Below are 15,283 nucleotides of genomic sequence, written 5' to 3'. Positions count from 1 at the left end.
TTGTGACTGACATAAACAGCAGTCTGATATCCTCAGACTTTTTTTTTTCCATTTTGGCTCACTGATTCAGCAAATGAGAACTTCATTAGTTGAGCAAAGAAAAATCACCCTCTCTATTTTTATGAAATTTACAAGGTGATTGCAGAACACCAGTAAAGAACTATTCTCTTATTAACTTTCATTTGATTAGCTTCAATATAAAAAATAAAGACACACGATATATTTGAGAAGTTATCATCTAAATTCCATTTTAACTCCTCTTTTTCTTCTGCTTTTCCTGAACCCAAATGCAATTTAAAACATTTAAACAAGTTCTGGGGGATGAAATTTTCCAATTTTTTTCGGTTCTAGAAATGGATTGTTTTGGAAAATTAAAGAAAAAAAAACATTGTGTTTTGTTCTTACTAATGCAGTATGAAAAATTATAACTTAACCATATTTTACTAAGGGCCTTAATACCCAGGACTGTTGAGCACAATAAGAACATAACTTTAGTAAGTATAGTGACTCAGCACAGTATTTGAGTGCGAGAAAAGAATATGGAAATGAACGCACCAGAAAAAAATAGAGGCTCAAAAAAAAAAAAAAAAGCTTCTGTTATCCTGCTAAGTTAATTTTCACAAAACATTACCTCTTCTGAGAAAACATGACATGTAACCTTCTCCAAGCCTGACACACATGAGCTAGTGTTGTCATTTTATTTTAATAGAATAATTTGTAGGAGGGATAGTAAAAAAATTTTAAGGACAAAATCAGAAGTATCTCTGCCTAGTTCCTGCATTCTGCAATTCTGCAATATGTACATATTCTGATCTCTCTTCTTTTCAAATATTTTATTTACTCTGAAAGAGTCCCTTTCTCTGGGGAGAGACACTCATGAGGATTCATTAGCTTATAGGAAAAAAAGCCTCAGGCCAAACAGAAATCACATCTTTAATGCTGATAATAATGCACCTGATTGGTGTAAAGCTATGTGACAGCCTTGCTGCTGTTTTGGAAGTCGGAGGAAAATCTGCAAGTTCTATTACAGTTTTATTTTTCAAGGAGACTGTTGTTAAATAGTCTGATGTAGGATTCTCTAGGCATTATATTACTTAGTGCTTTGCTTTTTCCTCTGAATAGCCAGGTACACTTCTTACCTTGTTTTTAAAGTAGGATTACTAAAAGTGATGGAATTGTTTTTCCCATCTGGATCTTCATTAGGGCTGACTCTTGTGGTCTCTGAAAAACTGGAATGGGAAATGAAGGAATGAAGGAAAATGAAGGAAAAGAAAGAAATGAAAAAGAATATAATCCTTGTATAGCAAATATTAATGCATACAATAAGTAACTACAAAGAAGATGGTTTTCAAAATTTTTTTAGATCTTTATAAAGCCCTTGTTTACTGGAAGAGGATTTTCAGTTTAATCCATACGATGATTAGATCTATGTAGCTATGTGGCTATGAAAGAATGACAAATAAGCTCATAAAGATTATACTTTTAGTATTTGCCTTCTAAGCTGGGCTTGTAAAGCACTTTGATGTATCTGATGTACAGTTAGGAATGGTGTATTTAGTTCCCAAACTGACTATTATCCAAGTGAGGCCTTAGCTCATTTTCCGTTCTTTCTTTAGTCAGGCAAAATTATTACCAAAATCAGTGGGAAACTGGATAAAGGCTCAGTGAGGACTTTGGGATGTGACTTGTTGATGATAACCAAATATATTGCAAGCAGCTGCTGTGCATTCCTGCCCCTGCAGATAGCATTATCAAGGCATCTCATTGCTAGGGAGGCAGTTTTCTGCCACTGGATATCTAGGGACTGTCTCCCTGGGGGTTGCATATGCTGTCGGATCCAGCGCCAATCTTAGAGTGGAAACACTGAATTACTCAGTTTAAGGATTTTTCCAGTAGATGGCAGGATTGGAAAGTTCTTGCTTTTCTAAGTCTGCAGTGGTTCATTCATTGTTGGCTGATGAATTGATGTTTCTGGCAGAAAACTTGAAAAAGGAAAGAAATTTATTACTAAAATTTTACTGTATTATACTGTGCCAGGTTCAGTTTTGCAGAAGATATTGTGCCCAGGAGTATAAGTCATATCCAGATGAACAGTTTTAGTTTTGCTGTATGTTCCTCTTTAACTCCTCGAGTCCCACACCATTCACACCTGCCTAATTCAACTAAAGCATTATAGTATTTGAAGTTAATAATTTTCTATACTTTATTACACCTACATATTACAAGAGCGAGAAAGGATGTGCAATGTTATTACCTACTATGTGGTTTAATAATATCTGGGAACTTCACGTCGTCATTTGGCCTTAGGATTTCCCGAACATTTTTCCCACTGATTTGGCAGTTCTTAAAAAAGAAGGGATTTAGGCTTTTAAATTCAGTTTTCTAACAGCACGTTGTGTCAGTGCCCTGAGATACCTAGGCATCTAAGTCATATAATCGTGGTTTAATAAATCACTATACATCAACTAAACCATAGCAACCATCCATGACTATTCTTAGCCTACAACAAATTTAAGGTAATGTGACTTAATGTGATTCTTTTTCAGTGCTTTCTTTTAATTGAAATAAGGTTATTTGCTTTTTATTTGCCATGGACAGAATGTATAATTTTACAAATACTGTGAGTCAGCTAAGTATTTTATTTTTAAACTGCAGTAGTTTATAGTCAGAACTACTTTTATAATTGAATTTAAATTAAACTGATTATTCAAAATTGTTAAATCCCCATTTTAAAGAGGATTTAGATTCAGCGCAATTAAAAAAACCTAGACACTAAAGGTGTAGCAAAGTTTTATCTCTAGGGATTTCAGTTTCAAATGGATTCCTGGACCCAGGGACAATATGCCAAAATTTGCCTTAGGGTGCTTTGAGAGAATTGGGTACCCAAGGAAGGAGATATTATAAAAAACCATTTAGGCTGAAAGAGATGATGCCAGAATCAGAGAATTAACATTACTGTGCTTAGAGATGGACCTTAACCTTCTATCCTCTGCCTGTGGGGTTGCAGCCAGACATTTTTAGTGTGGGATGCAAACTGTTAAGGAAATGTATAAGGAATCTTATAACTGTTTTCTAAAATGACCCAAAGTGCCGCTTCCACATGAGGTTAATAATTAGTGTGCTTATCTCACAGATGAGTTCCTCATCTTGGCACAACTCAAATCCATGTTTTATGTATCCCAGAGATTTTTTTAATCCCTAGGCTAGAGGGATGGTCTGTATGGGCATAATTTGCATCCTTTGTACTGAAGTGCTGATAATGGCTTTGCAGGATATGTTGAATCATAAGGTGACAAAAGAGTGTAATTTTGCTGTGCAGTGGTTTGTATGCTCAGATGCAACTTGCTCCTAGCCTGTTCTTAGATGTCAGGACTCACCTCCTTTATCTGACTGTTAGATGCTGTTCCAGTGATGAGAAATTTTCTAGTAATGCTCTAAATTTAATGGAAAGCCATTATGACAGCATGGGATGGGGGTAACGATACCCTTCTCTGTATGCTAAGCCTGAAGGACTGGACATCTCAGGATGCTCAGCTAAAGCCAAACAAAAATATAGCTGACTTGCTTTAGTGTGATGATCGTCTTCTTCGAGCAAGAGGTTGGTCTAAAGATCTCTAGAGGTGCCACTGAACCAAAATTTCTGTACTGTGCAAACAGGCAGTCCTGGATCACATTTTGGATTTGGACTGACATACAAGGTATATAAGGCCTGTCTCTTTGTCTGTCTCCTAAGCTCTAACATCATTTGGGTTGCTTTGACAATGCATAATTCCCATTTTCATTCTGAATCTGTCTGATTTTTCCTTGAGTTGAATTTAAGAAGCCTCAAAACACTGTTTCCTGACAACTTAAGTAAAAATCCTGCTTTTTTTCCCTGGAGATTAAAGACAGTCTGTCAGCTTTGTTTGGTTTTGTTTCTCAAATTTGTTTTTTTTTAACCTAGTACCTGAAGTTTCACCCAGTGGATAACTTGTTTTTTTGGGAAAGCGAGGGGGGTATCCTCTGTTTGGGGTACATTTCTCAGCCAGGCATGGAGCAGCAGCTAGAGAAATGTACACAGTGTTGCAGCAGTGTTTCCCTTGCTGCAGGAACCCAAGGACCACAAACAACTGACCCATGGACTGATCAGCTCCATCAAACACTGAGGGTACAGCAGCTGGAGAGATGATGCACGTCATAGTACGAATGCTTAATCTGCCAGCTGAATAATAGTGGAAAGTCAGGCAGATTAAAATGGAAAGTGAAAAATTTGAAGGTGTGCAACCTCTGTAATGTTAAAAAACGCTCAGCTGCAGTTCTCCAGTCATCTGAGCCTTGGACATGAGGGGAACAGATGTTCTGTGTAAAGATAGGAATGATTCAAGCTGCTTAAAAGCCGAGCATTTCAGTAGTTGGTTACAAAATCAAATTTGGCCTAGCTTGCAAATTCATAGATAAATTGTTCCAGTTGTCACCACAGAATGTGAAACCCTTTGAAATGTCATTAATTGACAATGTTATTCCCAGATTATATTTTATCATCATGTAACATTGAGGAAAATTGGCAGGAATAAAAAATGATTAGACAGAAAATGATGCAAACCATGTAAACATTGCCCTTGTTTCACACAGGATTAATACAGGAAGGAAATTTTGCAATCTAGGACAATAATTGTTAGAAAATCTGATGCTCAAAGTCATCAGAGGACACAAAGAGTTATCTGAAAATATCTCCAGGGGAATCTAAAGTGCTAGGAAGATTTTGAAGAAGAAATAGGACAGCCAAGGAGTCTGAGATTTAACATACTTGGGTCTGGCTGGAATAGGACAAATGAGATTCAGTAAAAGGGAATGAATAAGGTTAAGAAAGATCTGACTGAACTAAAAAGGAATGCCTTCCTTCTCAGAGAAGAAAAAAAAAACCCAAACTTTTTATAGGATTTGAATTATTATTTGCTTGATTTGAGGGGGATACAAGAACAGTTTAACACTACTGAAATTAAACATTCAGTGAGAGAACTAACTTGAATAGACAAGAACCTGATAAAGTCCTTAATGAAAGCCATTGTGGGAGAAGACTACATGAGGAAAAACAAAATGCTGTGCTTGAATGCTGAAGTGAAGCACACATGGAGTGCTGAGCCCAACATGCATTTTCAGACTTTTTGCAGACTTGACAGGAACCCATTAAGGGACATAAACATATATACAGTATGAGTTGCAGTTAACACCACAAGCTTTCAAACCTTACTGACTGAGGCAGAAATGTTCACTGTTCAACTCTTTTATTAACACACCCTCATTTCAACACTTAACAATTCAGACATTTTTGTCAATTGTAAAAAGACACGTTTGGCCATGAATCAAGTGCCTTTTATATGTGTGTATCCTTCTTAAGCCTCAAAAGGATTACCAGCCTCCCTTCTCTGTTATTTTAGTTATAAATTGATTTAGCATAAAATATAATTTAAGCTCTCCCAAGGCTTAATTTTCTCTGATAACAAGACCAAGGTGTGTCAAAAAATAACAATCCACACAAATTGTGTGCTACACTATGATCAAAAGATTTTGTTCAAACACATATAAAAATCTCAAAAAAGGTTATAGACTATACCTGTATCCTTTGTAGGCTGAGATAGATAATTTGTTATTTCTAATCCTGAAGATTGTATTCACATCAATTCACATTCAGGAGTTTGTCTGAATGGTTTTACTGCACACTTACTCTGTCAACAGCAGTCTCAGGTTTCTGACATGCAGCCCACTAAGTTTTAGATCTTACATCTATTGAACACACTTGTTAATTGAATTCCATCTCGGAAATAGGTTTTATTTACACCACATTACATCAAATACAATTTATGTCAGTTTTTTCTATTGTGACCAGTTATTCTGCCGGAGGAAGATAACCATATAATTTCAAAGTGAGATTGTTGATTTCTAGGTGAGTTAGGAACATAGAGCATTTTGTGTCTCAGGACTATGTCACTAAGAGGAGCAACTGTAGCCTGGGCTCATTCTACACAATCACAGGAACTGGTATGTAAAGTTCCTGTGTCAACTGGGGTCAAGAAAATCCTGGGGAAATAAATATTCTACTATTTTACTCTCTTAAAGCCTGTTAAATTGAAAACTTCTACTCTCAAATGTTATTACATCAGGTAGAGGAAAAAGTAAATTTTCATGCACAGTGGGATGTTAAGCCTGCAGCTCCTGTCTCACAAAAAGCAGAAATAGTGTTTCTATTTCCATATATACATCACACTGGAAATGTACCTGAGTAAAATATGTTTGAACAGCCTAACATAAAATAAGATCAACTTTCTAGAACTGTAGGAAGGAGAGAGTAGTTGACTTCTAAAGATTATTACAAGAATATTGATAGAGACGGGAAAATAAAACTATATTCATCCTGCCTCCATCTATGATTTAAGTTCCAGAAGATGAGTATTCTGTGACTGTGATATGTATGCAAGGATCATACAGTCAGTCTCAGTCAAGATGCCCATTAAATGCAGAGAAACTGTTCACTGTAAAGAACATCTGCTTTTTTGCAAGAAATTATGTGGGGCAGTAAGCTTGGCAGCTGAAAGCAACAAGACACCATTCTATTCAAAATGCCAGCCAGACTTTGTTGAGATCTCTCCTCCAGTAATAAACATGAACAGTAAAGGCATTTGATAGAAAAGTGTAAATAAAAATTAGAAAGAAATCAGTTATAAAATTTCGCTTCTGAGCTAGGATAGGGGATGGAAGATTCACCGCTATTGGAGACCAGTCTCCCACTGCACTGGAAAGTGCCTGGGCAATACCATAATTCTGACTTGGACTGCAAAACTATCACTGTCCCGAGCAACGCATCAAGACACCAGCTGAAAATTGTTGTTCCCTAGGTCAGGGAGGCAGAGAGGTTGTGCAAGAGGTGCTTAGTTCAGTGTAGTACAAAGTTAAAGAGAGTGACAGTCATGGATTGCTTGGGCTAATTTGGCTGACTTTCATAGAATCATAGAATTAACCAGGTTGGAAAAGACCTCTGAGATCATCAAGTCCAACCCTTGATCCAACACCAAAGTGGTTACCAGACCATGGCACTCAGTGCCACATCCAGTCTCCTCTTAAAAACCTCCAGGACAGTGAATCCACTACCTCTGTGGGCAGCCCATTCCAATGCCTGATTATTCTCTCTGTAAAAAATTTCTTCCTAATATCCAGCTCAAGCTTCCCCTGGCAGAGCTTAAGCCTGTGCCCTCTTGCCCTACTGCTGATCGCCTGGGAGAAGAGACTGACCCCCACCTGGCTACAACCTCCTTTCAGGTAGTTGTAGAGAGTGATGAGGTCTCCCCTGAACCTCCTCTTCTCCAGGCTAAAGAACCTCAGCTCCCTCAGCCTCTCCTCATAGGACTTGTGCTCAAGTCCCTTCACCAGCCTGGTTGCTCTTCTCTGGACCTGCTCCAGCACCTCATTGTCCTTCCTGAACTGAGGGGTCTAGAACTGGACACAATACTCCAGGTGCGGCCTCACCAGTGCTGAGTACAGGGAAATAATCTCTTCCCTGGTCCTACTGGCCACACTGTTCCTGATACTTTGTGCTGAGACAGACCAAAAATGCTCTCTCATTTTGTTCCATCAGCTTTTCTGTGGGACAAATAATCTTCAGCCTAACGCCAGAAATGAACAGCTCAAATTTGGCCTAAAACCTGACAGCCATTTGCAAAGTGAATAGTGCTTAAGTCTTGATAGAACACAGAATAAGAACTGAAGCAAACTAGAGGAAACTAGAGTTGGTTTTAATGAGTTTGAAACATCTGAAAATGTCTTCTTAGACAACTTTAGATGACTATGTCTATCATTTCCTGTACTGATATCTGTAGCTACAGATACAGGAAAATTTAGAATAAAACTTAGAATATATTTTACAGTTTTAAGAAAATTCAGTATTCATTATTTAATGGTATGGAGAATATATTGTGTTTGCTGCAAAACAGAAAACGTAAGTAGAGTCACAGAGTACTCTGGGTTGGAAGGGACCCAAAAGGATCATCGAGTCCAACTCTTAAAGCCAATCATCAGAGAAATGGTAACTGTATAAGAAGCAGGAAGAGAGAGGGAAAAAAAGAGAGCAAGAGAAAGGTGGGGGGGAAGAGAAGAAATTTATTGTCCATGAATATGGAAACTACACATTCAGGTATGTGGTTTCTTGCACTCTCCTTGAAGGCTCTGGAAGATTTATTAGTGCAAATTTAAATTAGAGGTTTTGAAATCAGAAGTGACTGATGGTGAAACTAACAAGATGATTGCATTTTTCTACTGTAGAGGATGCACCAGCATTCTATAATATCAAATGTAATATCATTGTGTAATAATATGCTGCATAAATGTAACACCATGACATTTTTCAACAGCAAATCTATCTAGGCTATATATGAAATAATTTTTTAATCTTCTTTGGTTTGCAGTCCCCTGAATACATTCCAAAGGAGATACAATCTCCTCATACAGCAGAGTTGATTGATAGCAAGCTTGCCCTTCTTATCTGTCATGGGGTCCCTAGTGAAAGGTTTCCAGGGTCCCAAGACCAACAAGTCAAAAGAACTGATGTACAGTAAGTTACTTTCCATGTGACTGCAAAATGACTGAATGATAAAAATTCATTTTCTACAGAGTTGTTTCTGTTGTAACTGTAAATACAGTGTTTCAGTGTGGTATTTGCAAAAGCATTCTGGTAACTGCACTTCTATTAAAACCGCTTTTTTTCCCATGTAAGTAAGGAAGAGAAAAATAACTGATTTACCTGTTAGCTGGTAGGTGCTGCAAGGATTTGATAAACCGGGGATAGGCAGTCACAGTATTCGGTGATGTAACCATCTCTGGCTTTTCGTGCTGGTTTTAGATCAAAAAACAAAATTAGGTAGGAGAGGATTTTTTTAGAGTGCTTAATATTTGCCCATAGGTTTCAGCAATAACAAGGTAGGCAATGACTCGTTCAGAAAACACAGTCTGAATCATACAGTATTTTCTCCACTTGCACAAACACTTCTGAACAAAAAGTATTTATAGTGGTTCAAGTATTTTAAAGCTCAAGTTACAGTTTTTTAATATGTAACAGCATGTGTTAACCAATTTCAGTTTCACAGGGAGCTCAGATGTATAGATAGGTCAAGATCCAAGAAATCAATCCCAATTACTTTTTCCAGTTTTCTAGTCTTCTACTGATGAATCATGAGAGGCTGCATCTTGGAGCTCTCTTGTTAAGGGATACCCAAAAATGTGCTCCAGTGGATTCAAGAACATTACTTTCAGTGCTTTGAAAAGCCTAAATATTTAGGCAGGAGGGTGACTAAAACATTATCCGCTTTGCCCCTAATATGGTTACAGATTTTAACATGAAAAGTATTTTGCAATGATAACTTGAAGTTAAGCTAGCGAGGTGGCACTGCATGGATAACTAAGTTTCTCATGTTAAGTTCTGTATGTACTTTAGGCTGTTTTCTTAAAAAAACAGTTTAATTTATACTCACAAGAATTAAACAAAAAATGGGCTAAACATTTCTTTGTTTATAACAACTTGTCCTCAAGGGGTAAATCTTCTCTTCCAGTTAATAATAAATGATATGGGATGGACTTTTCATAAGGCTGATGTATGTTTCTGCTTCATTGTGAGATGCCATGTCACTACTTGTAAGTCATTAGAGGAGTGTAAGTCAGAAGAGGAGCATAAGAAAGCTGTGTTGTTGTTTCAGTGAGTGTAGTATTCAGACTGTATAAGAATTTCTTATACAATGTTTAAAATGACACCTCTTTAGTTCAGTTTTACACAGGTCATTGAATTAGAGCTCTGTTTCTGCTGGGTTCTTAAACACTGGTGGACCTCAGCTAGAGAGGGAGGGAACTCAGTCTGTGCTGAGAGCTGCTGACCCTCTGGAAGCTTAGGGAAGCTGAAAGGTTACTGGAGTCTTTGAAACAAAGGAAGGTAAAAAGCAACTACATTTGCTGGAATAAATCTGACAAAATCATAGTTTTGCTAGCAGTAAAAAATTATTTTTCCCAATCTCCTCTGTTTGTTTAACATTCCTTCAGAATTGTTGGCATTTGGGCCCATTCTTCCCTATCAGTTTTTCTGGGAGAACATAAAAGCAGAAAAATAGAGAAGAAAGAAATTATTTTTCTTTATTTTTATTAGCTTCACATTGTCCAATTTATTACTGGACATTACCTTTGTCCAATTTACATTGGCATAAGCACAGGTAAACCAGGCTCCAAATCCCATCCTTCATACTCATTTCTGTATAGTCAATTAAAAGCTTTAAGAAATGATTGAAGATGTTATATTTACATGAAAATGGAAGAAATACAAAGTGATTTCATACCTGTAAATTTTTTGCCTCTTCAGACCACCAGACTTCAAAGTCTTTTTGCATCTTCATCTTCACTTTTTCCATAAGAAGCTGTAGGTGCTCAATCTCTACCTTCAGCCCTTTGAAGCGATTGAACATTGTTTTATAACTATAAGAGAAGAAGAAAGTATATTACAGATCTTCCAACGTATATCTGAAGAAATATTTTTCCTACTTAGAACAGTTACAGATTTAAACTATAAAATAATAAATGATAATCAGAAATGCAGGGGACACAGAGGGATGGTAGAAGGAAGCATGTCATGTTTTATGAAAGCTTCAGTAGACAGCAAGTGCAAGAAATTTATCCCAAAAACCTTTTATTTCATAAAAACATTAGTGAAATTCAAATGAGACCAATTTTTATTAACAATTAAAATACAGGTTCAATCAACTACGCAAATTCTTTCTTTTGAATCCTCAGCATGTTACCATTAACAAAGAACTGGTCACCAGACCTTGGATTCAGATAGGAGCTGAGACGGATTCCCCTTTCAGGTGGAAGCTTCATTAACCAGACCTCTTGGCTAACATATCCTTGGAGATTTACCAGGAGTATGAAAGAACCAGAAATTTCCTCAGAGATTGCACATAATGCAAATGCTAGCAAAATACTTAGAACTGATATCCTTGCATCTACTTTCTTTTATACTCCTGGCTACAGCAACATTAGGACAAGGACTGGTTAACAAATGTGTATCCTGCATGTTACTTACACTTGGTCAATCCTGCATAACCTAAAGATTTTCCTTAGGTCAAGAAATGCAAGACTTTTCTGAATCAACCAAAAAGGTTCACAATACATTTGGATTCAAAGAACAAGTTTTGAACACTAAGCCTCAGGGAGGATATTAAGCTGTTTTTATTTAGTTTTAGCTTTTATCCCAAGCATAAATTTTCCCCAGTCATCTACTGTGGCATCTTACAGACAAGCCAACAGTATATACACAAATTTAAAAACTATTAGTGAACCACAAAGCTGACATTTTTTAAATGTCAGAGAAAACCCTGAGGGTAACTGTGTGTGCAGAATTGTAATTGGAATATCGTATCAGTATAATTTATCTTCTGAAGGATAGCAGAAGTCTGAGGCAGAAGTAATACCTTTTTTTTTCTTCTTCAATTTGCATTCTAAGTTTCTCTTCTACAGGATCAAACATATTTAACTCTTCAGAAGGACTTGAAACAGCTATAGGAAAAATGTTCAGATGTAAATAATGACCATATGATGTCCAAAGAAGCAGTTTCTAATTAGAATAAAAACTATTTTTAAGAGGTAGTTAACAAAATGGGGGTCATTAACCATTTCTCTCTTCTGGAATTGCTTCTTCAAATTCCTGATTTAGGCCTTACTTAGTAGAGGTACAGTTGATAACTAGGGATTTGAATTAAGTTGCTTTTAATTTTTTTTTCCCAGTAAAGATAGGAATACTGATTTTAGATATGAATAAAAGCAAGTTGTCAGTTTAAACGTTCATATTTGGCATAAATCCCTATCAAATGCATTCAACCTGGCAGTTTGGGCTATAAAGAAAAGACCAGAAGTTGTTCCAAAAAGAAGAGACAGCAGTATATGTGTTCGTGTTTGGAAATAAAGTAACAGAAGGACGAGTAAAAGACAAATCTTGAGAGAATCTTGAGAGAAAAATTAACTTTGGTAAGCAATAAATTCAGACAATTAGTATAAATACGGAAAACATCCTGAAATTATGAGAAAATTTTCAAGGTAAAGAAGAACTGAGGAAATACCTTAAGAGTAGCCTAAGTTAACCTAAGAAACCAGTTCAGGATTTCCCTATCCTGTAACAGAGCTAGCGAGCATGCAATGCACAATATGCTTATTAAGAGAGATGATAAAACAGTCTTTCCATCATGGTTGATATGTTCATCAGTGAAAGGAGATGTAAAGTTACCTATTAGTATTACAACAGTTGCTGTTTCTAGGATGAATGAGAATAGTTTTAGGTTCCCAAGAAAACACGTTTAACCTTTTCAACTCAAGAAAAATGAAAGAAACAAAAGATTTGCTGTACAATACATACAAGTTTCCACCCTAACTATTATTTCTGCCAAGAAAATAAATTCTATGTCAGCCTGTCACAAGGCCTGAGGAATGCACCCTCTCTTCAAGGAGAGGAATTCTGTCTGGAACAAGAGGGCAGTAATGACCCCTCTCTGCCTCCAAGCCCGCCAGCTGAAACCATTAATCTTTTGTTGTAGCACCCTATAGCTTAATACAGATTAAGTTGAAAGGCATTTTATTTCATTAGAATACTTAAGCATGTTAACACAGACAGTCAAGGTGGACAAAGGCCATGCAGAATTCTCATTTCATACATTGAAAGGTTTTGCTGCATGTGATTACAAAAGAAGAATAGGGTGAAGACATTTGTGGTGGACAGGGTACCCTGAAAAGATAAAAATATAAACTGCTTGGAATGTTTAAGTGATTGCACAAGGTAAAAACATCACGGCAGGGGAGATGCTAAAACAATGGCATTGTATAACAAGTTATACCTGAACACAACAGATAATTAGAAGGCCGTCATAATCATGTCAGAACCTCTATGGAAAGCAGAAAACCTTTCCATGATTACAGCATATGAGGATTTTCTGATTTTTCAGATTTCATTCCCAAGAGAAGGCATATTGTGGGAAAGCACAGAGCTACGCAGGGAACTCGTGAGGAGACACTCATTGCAGAGCTCCTGAGGCTTCACACTTGTTCTGACCTTCATGAATACACAGAATCCAGGCTTGAGAGAAATGTGCTCTTGTGGAAACAAACTGAAATGATTTAGGGAGTTATTGCCTCCTAAGTGAGCCATGCTCACAGACCATGTGAGAATCCTTAATATGTTTCCATGGATATTCCAGCCAGACATAATGTGAGCCAACTTCAGCAGTGGTTAAAAGGTGACACTTCTGAGAACATTGAAGTGCATTTGTCCTATTTGCACAATTTGTAACAGTGTCTGAGTTCAGGAGATAGCAGCTCCAGCCCCTTATAAGGAACGGAAATAATACAGAGTGGAAGACAGTATCATCCTAAAATGTTAATACTGCTTCTGAAGTGAGAACTTCCCTACATGAAAACATCACCAAATTTTGCTAGTCATTACAGAGTGATGCAAGGCCATAATATAACTTTCCTTCCTTGATTTATTAGGAACATCTAGTACTTGGAAAAATGTTTGTATGTTAGCTCTGAAAGGTCAGCCAAACTTAGGCAGAATTTTGTCACTTATACATAAAACCACCATGAAAAATGTTTTTCTTCTGCTGATTACATGCTGTAGAAGGGATTATTTAGTTGCAAGTTACCTTCAGAAATAACAGTAAGTTACCTTTTATATGAGATGAGAACCTTTATCATAAACAAGTCCCATCATCTTCACCCCTGAATAAAATTACACCCATTTTCTCCAGCTAGTGATGAAAGGCAGAAACACAGCTATGGGAAAGGCGAGCAGCACAGCTTCATGAATGGAAAGAAATGAGTATACTGCAAGCTGATGGGGCCCCAGCAGCAAAACCAGCATTGGATAAATGGCTATAACTTAGACATCCATCACTGTTCTCAGGTCACAAAAGCAGAAGAGATCTGATCACAGTATCAGATGAAGTCCCATGGTAAATTAAGTCCAGGACATGCCTACGGGGGCACTCCTTTGTAAGATGTCCAGTGCCTTTTCCCATGATACTGCAGTCTTCATTTCAGCTTTTTGTTATGCCTTCTCATTGCAACAATGTGTTTGTTAAGTGATTAACTTTCTGCTCTAAAGACTAAATCTTTTTGAATCTACCTATGTACAACCATACACATGGCTCTTTCCTGATGTTCTGAGCAAAAGACATCTAAGGTCTGGCGGACTGTGTTTCAACTCTTATATTTCCTGCTGCTTCTGCCTTCTCCTCATTCCCTTCTACTTCTTTTCTCCCCACTCCCCTTTACCTTTCCTGAATCCCTGCAGTGGCCTCTTTCTGCCCCTGGGCTCCTGCTGCTGCCTCACACCCCTCTCTTCTTACCAGTCCAGGCAATTTCAGCTACAGCTGACGTGAGGAAGGTAAGGCAGAGGTTACTGGCTCATGTCTAATGTTTTAACGTTCTTCAGTATGTAGGCTCAGTTATTTTAAAATAACACGAGAGGGACAACTGAGTGAATAGACTGTAAAACATAAAAAGGATAATATTTACTCAAAAAATTTAATTCAGATACCTAAGAAGAAATACTTTCTTTTTGCTACAGGTTTTTATTCTTCTGAAGAGTTTCTTTTTAGTGTATATTTCTGCCTTTCCCAGCAGAAACAAAAAGCATTTATTAACCACATATATAGGAAGTACAAGCAAATTGCAAAACACCTAAAAATCACATCAACTTTTGCCCCTTATACATTAAAAAATTTTGCAATACGTTACAAGATGTAGTAAAGATGCTACTGCTGAAATATTAATTATCAGATATCTTTTCTGCAACCGCACAGACGAACACAAAGTGGTCTCTCCTTGTTCACTCAGGGTTGACTTTTATTAACTGATTGACAGTTTGTCATATGAAACTTGATTGTACAGTCTCGCTCTACGCTTTTAGTGCATCAGCTGAGATGAGCCATTCAATTGATGTGTAATACCACATGCACTTTTAGTGCCCCAGTGACTTCTCCTGGGAAACAAATGGAGTTACTGCAATTTAATCCTGGATAACGCAGACCCAGGTTTCAGGGGTGCAGGGGAGGTATGATGTGCATGTTCAGGAAAACATTGGCTCTGTATATACTAGGGGTTTCTGTTGGCATACCTCCATCCAATTCTGTACAGCAGAGTTATTTTGTCAGTAGTCAGCAATGTACTGATAAGGAGTATTAGTTTCTTTACATTAGCATAACTGCACATACAGCTGAGTGTCAAA

The 15,283-nt window shown here is 37.2% G+C and overlaps 1 protein-coding gene across 6 annotated transcripts in view; it reads right to left on the bottom strand.

The window, feature by feature from the left end:
• The window catches only part of KIF6 (kinesin family member 6), a 173,724-nt gene that overhangs the window by 12,633 nt on the left and 145,808 nt on the right, over window positions 1-15,283 (bottom strand). For 3 of the 6 annotated variants that reach the window (XR_003573293.1, XM_027902168.1, XM_027902170.1), the window contains 4 exons: window positions 11,478-11,562; window positions 10,347-10,482; window positions 8,771-8,859; window positions 1,140-1,229 (listed from right to left, as the gene is read on the bottom strand). Coding sequence is in view for 3 of the 6 variants with exons in the window: in XM_027902168.1 (XP_027757969.1) it covers window positions 1,140-1,229; window positions 8,771-8,859; window positions 10,347-10,482; window positions 11,478-11,562 (400 nt within the window). In the remaining 3 variants the exon portion in view is untranslated. Of the gene's footprint in view, window positions 1-1,139; window positions 1,230-8,770; window positions 8,860-10,346; window positions 10,483-11,477; window positions 11,563-15,283 lie in introns of those variants that run through there. The other 3 variants (XM_027902169.1, XR_003573294.1, XR_003573295.1) reach the window with 3 other exon arrangements.

This window comes from Empidonax traillii, unplaced genomic scaffold (assembly GCF_003031625.1).
Source record: "Empidonax traillii isolate 1590-97213 ecotype Southwest subspecies unplaced genomic scaffold, ASM303162v1 scaffold847:size276119, whole genome shotgun sequence".
Lineage (NCBI taxonomy): Eukaryota > Metazoa > Chordata > Aves > Passeriformes > Tyrannidae > Empidonax > Empidonax traillii.
Note: the sequence above shows the minus strand (reverse complement) of the source record. Positions and strands in the feature narration are given on the sequence as shown.